This window comes from Pelodiscus sinensis, chromosome 22, assembly GCF_049634645.1.
Source record: "Pelodiscus sinensis isolate JC-2024 chromosome 22, ASM4963464v1, whole genome shotgun sequence".
NCBI lineage: Eukaryota > Metazoa > Chordata > Testudines > Trionychidae > Pelodiscus > Pelodiscus sinensis.
This window is the reverse complement of record NC_134732.1, coordinates 12,147,646-12,161,148: the sequence shown is the minus strand read 5'-3', so window position 1 is coordinate 12,161,148 and position 13,503 is coordinate 12,147,646. Positions and strand designations below refer to the sequence as shown.

At 46.9% G+C, this 13,503-nt stretch overlaps 1 protein-coding gene across 2 annotated transcripts in view; it reads right to left on the bottom strand.

Annotated features, from left to right (window-relative positions):
- The window catches only part of PTPA (protein phosphatase 2 phosphatase activator), a 38,165-nt gene extending 25,185 nt beyond the window's left edge, over positions 1-12,980 (bottom strand). Inside the window, exons 1-3 of one of the 2 annotated variants that reach the window (XM_025187369.2) lie at positions 12,905-12,980; positions 9,162-9,262; positions 6,026-6,112 (exon numbers count right to left, since the gene is read on the bottom strand). In XM_025187369.2, the coding sequence (XP_025043154.1) occupies positions 6,026-6,112; positions 9,162-9,221 (147 nt within the window). In that variant the 5' untranslated portion in view covers positions 9,222-9,262; positions 12,905-12,980. Of the gene's footprint in view, positions 1-6,025; positions 6,113-9,161; positions 9,263-12,844 lie in introns of both variants that reach the window. The other variant, XM_006128333.4, reaches the window with a different exon arrangement.
- Between the last annotated feature and the right edge of the window lie 523 nt (positions 12,981-13,503).

The window sequence follows — 13,503 nt, the reverse complement described above, 5'->3', positions numbered from 1 at the left end:
ATGCTCCCCACAGGACCAAGCGTATGGTTTAGAAAGCATCGTCACTGCTATTGACCCGCTGGCTGACCTTGGTCAGGTCACTTCAGCCCAGATCTTCAAAGGCGTTTAGGTTTCTAACTCCAAATTATTACAAGGGGAGTTAGACACTAAAATACATTTGAGGATTGTTTCCCCTTTACTCTTTGCCCTGTCTATTTAGGCTACAAGTTCTTTGGGGCACAGAGTGGCTCTTACTAGGTGTTCACATAGTGCCTAGCACAAAGAGGCCCAGACTTCAATCAGGACCTCCTCTTTATACTTGTCAGCATCTGATTTTCAGAGCTACCGAGCCTCCCTAGAAATCAGACGATCAAGGCACATATCACTTCACAAACGTGCACCTACAAGAGACGGTTGCGCTCAGAAGCGCTAACAGTTTCACTCAATCAAAGGAGGATTCACAGGAGGAGAGATTGGATCTGACAGCAGGGAGGAAAAGCGATTGGTGAGAGGGGAGGGGGGAGGGGAGGGAGCATCCCAAAGAGGAGGGAGGTGGGACGACAGAGTGGAAGATGACGAGGAAGGAGAGGTGAGATGACACCGAGGAGCACGAAAAGCAGAGGTGTAGCCCCCTGAAGGTGACAGTGAGGGGCCTGACTTTGATGGGGAGAGAGGCAGCCTGTAAAGGTGTTAAAGGAAGGGCTGACATGGGCAGAGCAAAGGACAAGCAGGATTCTAAGCAACAGGGAACCTTGGTTGAGAGAAACCTACAGGGCAGAGACGGGCAGGCAATACAGAGCTTGGTTCAACATGGTGCTGATAAATGCAGCCAGCTTGCAAGGCTGTAGAGTTTGAGCCCAAGACATGCAAACGCCCCTTGGGTCCAGAGCTAGGGAGCAGAAGCCCTCTGGGGGCAAGCACTATGGCCCTGGATCTCTTGCCAAGCAGCAGCCTGGTGGCAGGGTCATTGTCCAACCTCCAATCAGTGGATTAAGCTGCAGAAGGCAGCACGAGGCAGCACTGCTAGTGACTGTCAGATACATTCACCTGCCAACACATTCGGGATTCTCCACTCCCGAGCTGGGGCAGCCAGAGCTGCGCTGGTCACCACTGTGACAACACTGGCACCAGAGGCACCACGGTCTCCAAAGGGGATTCCTCCTTCAAGGAGAGAAAGAGGACGGACAAAGCAAGGGCTGGTTTGACTTTGCTGGAGGCATCGACCGTGTGAAGCTGGATGGTCTCCTGGGCTGTGGTTCAATTCTTCATGCTGCTTGTCAGAAGAGGCCTAGGAAACAGCAGAGCCCAGCAAGTTTCTAGCCCTTGAAGTGCCACTAGAGGGGCGGGGGAGGAGAGACGGCAGGCAGTGCGTCTCTGTCTTTGAACCAGCAGCGAGTCGTCGTCCCCCCCCCCCTCCCCCCCCGCGCACACAATCTCTCCGCTGCAAAGAGGTCTCTGGTAGCATCTGCAGCTAGCTGAGTGGGTGCCTTTCTGGACACTGGCTCTGGAGCAGCTGCTGGAAACAAGTCGGGTGCGGCATAGAGTCATTCAGCAGGAATCTAGGATTTATCTGCTGTCAAAGGAGCCCCGAATCCTTGGGGGGTGGGCAAGGACAGATTAAAGCAGGGATAGCAGAACTTTAGTCTGGCCTTGCCCAATCACAGCCATCTGCAGATGCACCAGGTAAGACAACAGGCCACATGCAACCTGGGAGCCATTGTAAGTTCACAGGCTGGAATCAGGGACAGCGCAGCACCTGTGATTCGAGTGAAGCGGGCCAAGACTATTATTATTTATTGTCTCTATTGCGATGGCATGTAGGGAGCCAGTCATCGATCCAGACCCCATGGTGCTAGGCACTGTACAAACCCCTAACACAGAGATAGGACCTTCCTCAAAGGGCTTGGGCTTGTTTTTCAGTTCAGCCTGAACTAGCTGCCACACTTCCCTCCAATTAACAAGAGAGGCCCTGGCAGTGGCTTTTGTTAAATAATTAAATAACGCTGGTGATTTATTCGCCAGCAGCTCGTTACGAGCAGCTCCCGTATTTCAAACCTTCTCGCCGAGCTGTGACTGTGGCGCTCGGTGCCGGCTGGATAAATGGCTGGCAAGAGATTTTCTTCTTTTGTCCCCCTTGCAGTCTCTGCCTCCAGGCCTCAGGGAGGGGAGGCAGAGTCACGCATCCCTTCCTCGCTGCCCGCTTTAAAGGGATTAAAAACAGCCCAGCTGAATGCAGGAGAGCAGGACCCAGCTGCTGGCTCAGCCATGCCAATAAATAATTAAAGAGCCGCAGCTCATTTTGGGCTTGGGGCCTTTTGAAAGGGGGCTTATTAGAAGGGGCAGGTTTCCATTACCCAGCAGAATGAACAGGGCAGAGCAAACTCATGCTACCAGGGGAAACAGCAAGGCTCACAGGAACTTGGGAGATCGGCACCACGGCTGCATGGTCTTGGGTGGCTGAGTTTTTAGGCTCTATTTTCACTTTACTTTCCCAGGCATCAGAGCAAGGGCAAATCCTCCCTCTTCCCCCACCACTCTTCTTTCTGTTGTGCTGATTTTGCAACCTGTCACCCTCCCAGACCAAAATCTGCCCTGTGATCACAAAGGTGAACCCTGTCGCCTGCTATGGAACAGTGGCCTAGTGACAGGGTCTCTTGTGAGCAGCCAGCCAGCCACCTGGAGGCGATCAGATGACAATGCTCTCTCTAGAGCCCAAGCAGCCAGGCTCCTTGGTGTCTAGAGTGACTGCCTCTTTCCCATCCTCCCCTCCTAGACTCCAAGCAAGTCACCCAGAGCTGTGTCAGCCACTCAGGTGCAGGGATTCCCAAATGCGAGATGGAAGTGGGCAAACACAAATAAACAAATCACAGGAACTGAGACCTCTCTGCAGGCTGCCTGTTCTCTCACCCCAAAGCGCCTCACTTGAAAGCTCAACATTAACCCTTTCCTGCCTTATTAGACCTACATGCCAAAGCAACAGCTGTTACAGATTGGCCTGGGATGCAGCTCCAGGAACACCTCCCAGCAAGCAGCCAGACACTCTGTCTCCACTGGGGTAGTCATATGCAGCTCACAGGCAGATGCTCAGACCGCTCATTTATTAAGTGCAGTCTGTGCGTTCAGTGCAAGATGAAAACCCAGGCTTGTGCCATAGAGGTTACAGTTTGAAGGTCTGGCCCTGCAAGGTGGAGCAGCTCCTCGGGAGAGGCATGGAGTGCATTCATTTGATTTCAGTGGGAGCCAAGTGCGCTCACACCTGAAGCATGTTCACTTCACGGGGTAACACCTTCAGCTACACCACTGGGTTCAAATGTCTCAGGGGGTAGCCATGAGTCTACATCAGTGTTTCTCAACCATTGGTACCAGCACCCTTAGGGGTACTCGAAAGAAATCTGAGGGGGTACATCAACACAACTGAAATTTGGAAAAAATTGAATTTTTGTTTTAAATTTTACAGAACTTTAATATTTTTGTACTTTTTAAACCCAAATATTTCATTGGCTGCCTGGCTACAATTAAGTTGTTTAAACAAATGTGTTGCAATGGTAGGAAAAAAAGGGTGTGTGTCTGAAAACTGTAGGTACTAGGGGTACTTATAATTTTTTTGAGGTATTCTTTATTAAAAAAAAAAAAGCTGAGAAAGACCGGTGTACGTGACTGGGTTCAGACACTCAATAGTCTGTCTTCTCTCCCCTCCCATCACTCCTTTCTTTGGTGGGCCAATAAGGGAGCAGCTGCAAGGAAGACATGCATGCAAAGGAGGGATTGGAGGGACAGCATCAGGTACAGGAAGGGGTTCCAAGGGTTAGGGCAGATAGGGAGATACAAAGATGAAGGAGGAACCTCAGGAGGGAGTAGGGAAGCAAGAAGAAAATGGATGCAGCTTCATCAACAGGGCAACCCATGGAACCCTCCACTCAAGAGGAAAGCAGATTCATTTTGCCTTCAGTCACAGGTTTCTACCTGCTCAGCATGAAGGCAGCCAGATAAGTTTCCTGCAACCTTCCTAGTTATTGACATCACATCTGATACCTGTCACAGGCACTAAAGCCATTTCAAGGGGATCTGCCAAGAGTGAGAGGAACAGATTTATGCTTTTTTATGATAGTTAAAGGCCTGAAAGGGTGAAGGACTGGGGTTTAACATTATTATTCTGATTTGAATTGCTAATGTACAAAACAGTCTTGCTACCCTCTCTTCTTTGTAAGATTTTAGTGATGATTGGAGATCAACCTAACTATGACAGAGGCACACTTGGCAGGCAAACCCTGAATAAATGGAAGGGGGAATGGGTTTTATTCAGATTGCTTAAAATGTGGGGATTTTGGCAGTTCCTATGTAACCAAATGCCTTAATAAAAGTTGGGAAGAAAATTGTTTTTGGTAGTAATTCCAGATCACTATTCTATCAGCAAAGGGCAAGTGAGTTTCTAATCCACATGTCCTGCTCCTCAAAGGAACTTTCCCCAGAACAAGAACAGCCAGCCCTGGCATCTCTAATAAGAACCAAAATGTTGAAGGAAAAAGGTTTCTTCCAGACCTCTTCCTTACCCCCAGAAAACAGCAACCAGACAGGACAGAAGTCCATTTCCTCCTCTGCCACTTGCAGGTCTCCTTTAAGCAGCCCCATTAACCTGCACAGTTGTGATTGTCTAAATTTGGAAATGGATAAGGGTAGAAATTCTCTTAGTTGCTCTGTACTAGACTCAGCCTAGTGCCATGTGGAAGATGAGGAGTTCAGTGATTGATACAATAAACACAGCCCATTGTTACACCACTGCTTAGTTTGACAGAAACATGACAAGTTCCAGTGGGTAATGCGCAGGAAGAGGAAATCTGCAGTATAACCTTGAAAGTCCACTCTGAATTCCACCTCTGACCTCAGTCAGTGTAGTGGAATCCAGGCTGAGAGAATTTTTAGCCCACTTGCACACAAGGGGATGCACTTTTACAAACACCACCAGGTGACAGACAACTTTCCAGGGGGAACCAGGTCACTAGTGTCCTACTTTCCTCTAAAGACTGGCTGAACACCTCTGAACCAGTCCTTAGAGCAAGCACCTCAGTCCAAGCATAGCTCCTTCCCCTACCCAGTCTAGAGTCTGCACACATCTCATAAATCGAGTTAGAAGAAAGCGAAGTGCAGCATTAGACAGTCTGGACTCAGACAAAAGTCTGCTCTGAGCTCACAGGAGCCAATGCTGCTTAAGGCAGAGCCCAATTGGGCTCAGAGTTCAGGCATGGCAGGGCAAGGCTAGCTGCATGGAAAGAGCCTCTCTACATCACACCCCTTGTTCAAACAATAGTCATTAGAGCCTATGACAGGGTTCCCACCAAGGCCAAGAGTGGTTGTAACTGCTGCCCAGACAACTACCCAGGAAAGGGAGATTGTTGCAGTCCAAAAAAAACAAAAAAACAAAAAAACCTAACTGTCCCCTCAGGGGCAAAGGTACACGAAACCCAAGGAACCTTGGCACCGAGGGGAAAGGGCGAACATCTTTCAGTTCTAAATGCTTACTAAACATGAATGACTAAAACCTCACAGCCCTCGCTGGGAGGTCAGTACTAATAACTCCATTTGAAAGATGGGGACCCTGAGGCAGAGAGAGAGCAAGTGACTTGCCAGAGATCACATAGCATATCAGTGGGAACAGAACCCAAGACTCCTAATTCTCCACTACAGCCATTAAATAAGATGGCTTCTTATAATGGAATTTTTGGCTCAGAGCAGGCAGCAATAGTGTAGTGCGTGTGGACAGAACAGGGCCCCACCTTTATCTTTGCCCTGACTGCTTAATCAACCCAGCTTCCTCAATTAAGTTTTGTGAGTAAGAAAAAGGCACCTAGTTACCAAATGAACCGCTGCCCCATTGCATGATGGTACTTGTAGTCCCCCCAGCTGGCTCTATCATACCATGGCTGCTTGGGTAATGCCTGAGGGAGAATAAAATGGAGCCATGGCAGCCCTGGGACCTGCTATGGAAGGCAAACCAGCAAAAGCTGAGCAGTACAAGATTGGAAACAACAGGCTTGGGCCCTTTTCCCACCTCAGAGACTTTGTATTCACAGGTCAACTTCTTGCCCTTGATACCTTCGTTCAGGGTGAGGATGAAACCTATGTAATCCGCATATGCCTGCAAACAAACACAAATGGAAGGGGTGTTAACTGAGCACTGACAATTACTTTGGAGGCAAGCAATGCCGGTGTGAGAAGCCTAGAAAAAAAAAAAAAAAAAAAGCAACAGACGATTCCCAACCCAGAGCATAAGTTTCCTGGGATAGCCCAGGACACGGCTTGTTCTGCTGCTACTGACTTGTCCTTGGGGACTCCTAGAACAGCACTAAGTGCACTCTGAGCCCTCGGTGGTGATATCACACTAACCGAACCCAAACGACGACCCTCCTCCTTGAATCCCTCACCACGGTCCCGTCTCTTACTATGCCACATCCATGCTCCTTATGTCCAGGTTTTGCACAGTCTCTTCCTACTCCACATTGCTTCTCCCAAATTTCTCCCGCTCTCTGCACTAGGCCTTCTTTCATACTGCCCACAATTAGGAGAAGTGGCCACAGGATACCCCAAACACATATCTTTCTCTTCTTTCAGCTCCCCTGCTTGTGAAGCATCGTATACAGAGTATTGTCAGGCTGCTTAGGAAGCACAGTGGTGAAAGTGCCACAAAGCTCTAGGAGTAGGGAATGGCTTTTTTCATTTCAGGCAAGCTCATTGTCCCCTGCCGCCCCCATGACTTCCTACCACAGAAGCTCTAGGCAAAAATATGACAAACCCTGGGAAGAGGAAAAAAAGGAGGTTTCCGTCACAAGCCTTTGTTAAACCTTATTATCATTTAAAACCCTTTGATGGCATCATAGCTTGGTCCCCATCCAAAAGCTATTCCCACCCTGTTGTCTCCACATCTCAGCAGCAAGTTTGGACCACAGACACAAGAACACAGATCCTGACAGTTCTGGGCTTCAAGCCTAAACATTTACCTGAGGAACTGTGCGCTTTCCTCTGCAGCCATTTTTTCTCCACTAAGCTAAGCAGACATCATTACAAACAGTCACCCCAGTGTCACTACAGGCCCTCTAAGCAGGACTCATATTCTTGTTTTTTTAACCATTTAAAATGGTCTCTTCCACAAGAGAAAAAAATAATCAAATTGGTGAAAAGGGTGTTGGTCACAATGTGCTGGAGCAGATACCACATTGCGTGTGGGCACCAAGTTCAAGAAATGCACAAAACCGTCAAAATCATTACATCACTCAGACCAGTTAGATGAGAGGTTAAAGTCTCAACAAAACAGTTCTGCTGACAAAGAGAATGGTCTCAGTCTAGTCCAAAAAGAGCAGGACTGACCAACAGGCCACCTGTCACAAGTTCACATACACAGGGAGACAGGTATTTAACAATGGGAAAAGTCAAGTGCACAGACAGCCTGAAGCTGTCTCAATGTATAGCAATGTGCCAACTGCAATTGTGGTAGTAGTAAAACCTCTGCTAATAGCCTTTCTGTGCCAGCAGAACTAACATATCTTCATCTCCCTTCTCCAACATCAACAATAGAAAGGGCCAAATTCTGTCTGTTTCTTGGCTAGTACCTAGACTGCCAGTCACCTCAAGTCTAAGAACTACTATATCAGGGATCATATTATAGTGTGATAGGATGGATCATAAACATAGCTGAGGATAGAAAGCTATGTTATAACAACATTAAGAAGTTATGTTTGGGGATTGCACTTAAAATTTTGTTTTTGAACTTAGTTAAGATTTAAAGGATCAGACAAAAAAAGGACACAACATGCTCTATCATGGCTCACCCAAAAACCAAGTTTTGAATGGATACTTCTGTTCTGTGGACAGGGCTATAATCAAAGGCCCTATCAACACTAGACAGAAAACTATGTTCGAAACCATGTCAAACTTCAGTTCAATCACTGCAGAGGCAAACCAGGTTCTAGCATGCTTTGAAAGACAATAGTGGGCATATCAAGACAGTTATAAGTCACTTACTATGCAGGAATGGGGAACACTTATGAAAGTGATGTTTCTAATAGTTTTAGTCCACCTAGCATGACACTTTGGGCTCAGCCTGCACTAGCCTGAGTAGAGACACCCATCACAACACAGTTAGGTTAAATCCTGAGTATACCTGGTGACATCTTTCCCCATAACTAGACTGAAGCCTTAAGCTAGCCAAAGCTATAGCTCTGCAACCTCTAACCATATTGTAACCAGGTCCTCTAACTCTGTTTTAGCTGCAGCATAAATGGGACCTTACATTTCTTATTTATCAGAACCTGACTGAATATTTTTCATGTCACAATTGCTACCATCTGTAGATAGGTTTTAATACCATGGTCCCAGTGAGAGCAGAATCATTTTAACCACAGTCACATTTCTCAGGCCACACCCTGTCTGGGCTGCTAAGGGAAAACATGCCCAATACTCTGCTAGCAACATGTTTCAACATGATCATGAGGTGTACAGATCTTCTTGAAGCACAGACAGCGACTGCGTGCTGATCAAAGCTCACAGAGGGATCGCTTTCCTCCTCTTCCAGGCTTTCAGTCCTTGTATAGAGGAAAAAACTGTTCACCTGCACTAGTAGGAAAGGTGAGAGTGTAGACATGGCTCAAGCATTTTACCTTGACAATACTTTGTGTTGTCTAATCCTACAGATTGGTAAAGATGGTGCTTTGTGTGTAAGAAAAAAGGTGCCAGTACTCCAGGCTCAAACTTGTAGAGTAAAGAAGAGACAGGGGAAAGAGGGACCAGAGGAAAAGTTGTTGAGGAAAAAAAAAAGGGGGGGGGAGCAATTACCTAGGTCCAAACCAGGATTGGCCTTTTCCATGCAAATGCTGCCCCTGGAACACACCAAGCTCCTAAGGGTATGTCTACACTACAGAGAAGATCAAAGTTGCTGCTGTCAATCTTCCAGGGTTCAAATTTGCGGGTCTAGTGAAGACACACTAATTTGAACTGAGAGAGGCACTCCAGTTGATGCTGGTAGTCTTGCTTCCACGAGGAGTAAGGGAACTTGAAGGGAGAGTGTGGACAATGCCAGAAGTCGAGGAAAGGTACTTCGACTTCAGCTACACAATTAATGTAGCTGAAGTTGCGTATCTTAATTCGACCTTATCCTATAGGGTAGACATACCCTTACAGACTCAATTCCATACCTGAGAGCGTTTCCACTTGGCCATGTCAGGAACCATGTTTATTTCCTTTTTGGGGATCATGAAGCTTTGGCAGAGGGGAGCTATTGCCTCCTCCGGGGAGCCTGCAAGATGAGGGAGAGAGAGAGTTTAAACATAACCAGCTATTAAAGACTCGCCCTTTAACTCCAGCCACTTCTCAGAAGTCAATGTTCATTTTCCCAGCCCAAAAAGTGCTTTAATGTTCACACCCTGTGCTCTGATCTTGTCAGGTCTCACACGTTAATCCATGTCAGGCCTACTTAGTACCTTACAGTTGACCTCCCTCCCCCGTCAAGACATCCCAGGAGACTGCAGATAATAGCATTATTATTTATTATTTGTATTATTGTAGCACCAAGGAGCCCTAGTAAGGACTCAGGATCCCACTGTGCTAGGCAGTATACAATCACAGAACAAAAAGACACATCCTGTCCCAACAAACTTACAATATCAGTACAAAACAAAAGACAACAGATTGGGGGGTGGGGGGAGAATACAAGTAAACAATGAGACGATCCTGGTCAGCATGATAGGCAGTGGTCTCAGCACACCACCAGTCTAATCATTGTTCAGTGTTTTGTAGGCATCATGCCAATCATAGCATTAGGATAGGTCTTCAATACAAAATGTCTCAGATGGGTAGCAGTGCTAGTCTGTAACTTAAAAAACGAGTGGCCCTGAGCACCTAAGAGACTGTGGTTTTACATTGGGAGCCAACTCCATGTAAAAATAAATCCTCTTTCAAGCAGTGAAGACAAAGCATCAATAATGCAGTAGGTGGCACTCTTCTCTCAGTACTGTGCCACTGTCCCTAGGTTGGATTTAGGGTAAGGCTGGGAAGTACCATCTTTTAACTGTGGGACAGAATTGAGGCTCTTTGTAAAGCACTTTGAGATCCTGGGATGGCAGGCACAATATAAATGCAAATAATTCATGCATAACATCAGCAACATTCCTGCTTCCCCACTCGGGTACACACTTAGCCAGAAGCCTCTTTTCGGTGAGCTTTCACAAAAAGAAAATAAATCCCAATATAAGGGTCACTCCTTTCCCAAGTCCTCTGCAGTCCAAGGTGAACAACTGGTTCTAGTCTCAGCCTGCAGTCCCATGCGAGGACACTGCAGAGCTGGAAACACTGCCACAAGGTTAAAGGCACATTTGCACTATGTTTCCATAAGCAAGCTTAAAATCAAGATGCAATACAGCAAACAACCATGAACCAGAAAACCAAGAGGATATTTAGCATGAAATATCCTCAATTAATACTTTCAGCCCTAGAAGATTTCAAATCTTTTGTCCAACATCAAGCACTGAGACAACACTGTCTTCAATAAAAATTCTTAGCACTAACAGCAAATTCTAAAACATCACTTTCTAACAAAAGCTTAACATTTATAATGACTTGCCCAGATAATACTGCCCAAAAGTGTTCTCAGTTCTTCCTTTTTTTCCAGGAAGGGCGCACTCTCTAGAATCACACCAGATGACTAGGAATCAAAACTATTCCATTCCAAGCTCTGCCACAGCTTCAGTGTGCTGCCTTAGGAAAGTCATTTAACTTCTCTGTCCCTTAATTTCCCCCTGCATGTTAGAGTGCATGTGGAATTTTATTTGTATCCAGAAATATTGCATTAGTGTAAAAGTTTTTTTTTAAATGCTTTAAAATCAATGATAATAAACAGAAAGTTCAATGAACCCCCCAGTACACTGATGAAGGAAAGCTTTGGCTACCAAGAATATTGATCACCCGTAAGAGGGCAGAGGAAGATTCAGAGACAGTGCGGTCTGGGGATAAGCCACTAGACAGGGACTCAGGAGGCCCAAGCTATGATCCCAGTTCTGCCATTACTGAGCAAATCACTTTCTCTTTCTGTGCTCCCTAACCCCCCTCCAACACACCTCTTATTTAGAAAGCAAGGCCTCTGGGGCAAAGACTGTCTCTTGCTAGCTGTAGTATTGCACCTAGCACAAAATGAGCTACCGTAATATACACACAACAACTTTTAGGCAAGAGCGAAGGAACAGTGCTCTGGGGAGAATTAACAACAGCAGCAGCAAAAGGACCGAAATCTATCCCTAGAATAGCAGCTGCCCAAGGCAACAGCAGGTGACAGACAGGTCCAAGGTGCCAACTACAACTTCAGTAAACCACCTTTCCCTCACATCCCCTCTGCTGCCCCCAAGAAGCACAGCCACCATTGACTATTACAGTGTTTCTCAACATTTTTACATAAAGTACCCTTTAAAAATTATAAGTACCTCCAGTACCTACAGTTTTCAGACACCATTTTTTTTCTACCATTGCAACACATTTGTTTAAACAACTTAATAATAGCCAGGCAGGCAATGGAATTTTTGGGTGTAAAAAATACAAAAATAATAAAGCGCTATAAAACTTAAAACAAAAATTCAGTTTTCTCCAAATTTCAGTTGTGTTGATGTACCACTAAGGGTACTCGTACCACTGGTTGAGAAACACTGGACTATTATGTCCTTAATGACCCTGCTACCAGCTACTCCTTCCCGTACAAGTCTTCACAAATCTAGTCTTTAAAATGCTACCAGACTATTTGTTGTTTTTTAAGTTTTTTCATATTCAAAATATTAATACACAGAAACCCATTGGGGAACATTTTAACTTGCCTGGGCACTCACGAATGGATCTAGAAGTGACTATTACAAAACCATTTCAAAAACCAGATTGAGAAAGAAGCTACAGAACTTGGTTTAATGTATAAGTCTGACACCTGGAAACAAGGTCTAAAAAAAGACCTGGACTGGATGGGCCACTACATTCCACACCCTAATGACATCAAAAGCTAAGCACCAGGTACTTAGAGCCTACTCTATTAGCCTCATACAGCATAGTCACTAATTGACAATATTTTCCCCCCCATTTTCCCCTCTCTCTTTCCCTCCCCATCCCCACTCTCTCTCTGCTATTTATTTGTACCCTGGACCCCTTAACTCCATTCCTCTGAAGAAGTGGGTTGTGCCCACAAAAGCTCATTATACCATCTACATTTTTGGTTAGTCTCTAAGGTGCTGCAGGACTATCCATTGTTTTTTAAGTCTTCACCAGTGAGCCAGGGGAGAATAACTGCCCCCATGACTAGCATCAATCTTTCTGGGGCTCTCAGTCTAGGCCATCACAGAGAGGGACACTGCAACCTGCTCCCCCACACCCTGAGACTCCAAAGCACAGTAACCGTTCCTCAAGAGCCCATTCCTACTTAAAAGCAGGGAACCCTATATTACAGACTCCCCCCCCTTCACCTTTCCCATCTCAGGGCACAGACTCTTGAGGGCCCAGGACCTCCCCGCAATTTTGGTGCACAGAGACTATCAGCCCGCACAGTGCACATTGCTCAAATGCCCCTTCCCCTCACAGTACAGGGGAAAGGACCCCCGTGCAGAAAGCATCATGCAGCCTTCCCCCACACATTCCATGGGACACAGAGACACCCAGTCCCCATAGAGAGCATCACTCAGCCTCACCCCCCAACAAACACAACCTATGGGGCACAGAGATCTCCTGCCCCCACAGAGGGAACCACCCAGCCTCTCCCGCTCTGGGCACCACACAACCCCACCCACTATGGGGCACCCTTGCCCAGTGCAGCACCACGCTGCTGCCCCCGCCCCCTGCGGAGCTTCCCCCCTACCCGTCTGCCGCTCGCTCTCTGCCATCTTCCTGGAACCAGCCCCCTCCCCGCCGTTATCACCTTTAACCTCTTAGCACAACTGACGCGTCGATCGGCCATACTTGTGCCGGGCACGGCGGCCATATTGCACGGGGCACACAAGCAGTCGTAGTAATTCCGTCGGCCATGTTTGTGCGGGGCGCTCCGGATTCCACACACATATACCCAGGCGGCCATGTTTGTGCGGGGCGCTCCGGATTCCACACACAGGCGGCCATGTTTGTGCGGGGCACTCGCATTCATTAAGGAACTTTTGGGGCTTGACTTAATGTCAGGCGCCAGGGAAGTAGATAGCCCTGCAGAACACAACTCACTAGCTAGGAGACTCCCCCACCTGCCTCTGAGGTGCGATGGGCTATGGCACATCTGGCACCCCCAAAATCAGGAGATGTGTGTGCTTCAGAACCAGAGCACACTTCAGACTCTGGAGTCTCTGACATCTGGAGTTGTGACATGTGGGAATCCAAACGCAGCTCCGGATTCCCATTTCAAGGGCAGCCTCTTTTCTGTTATGCTGAAAAAAGCTACATTCTTGTAGCTTACACGATTTCAAAGTCAAGCAGCCCAAAGTCACAAACTCCAGAATTAAGGTTCTGCCTGCTTGCACGCTTGCGTTACAC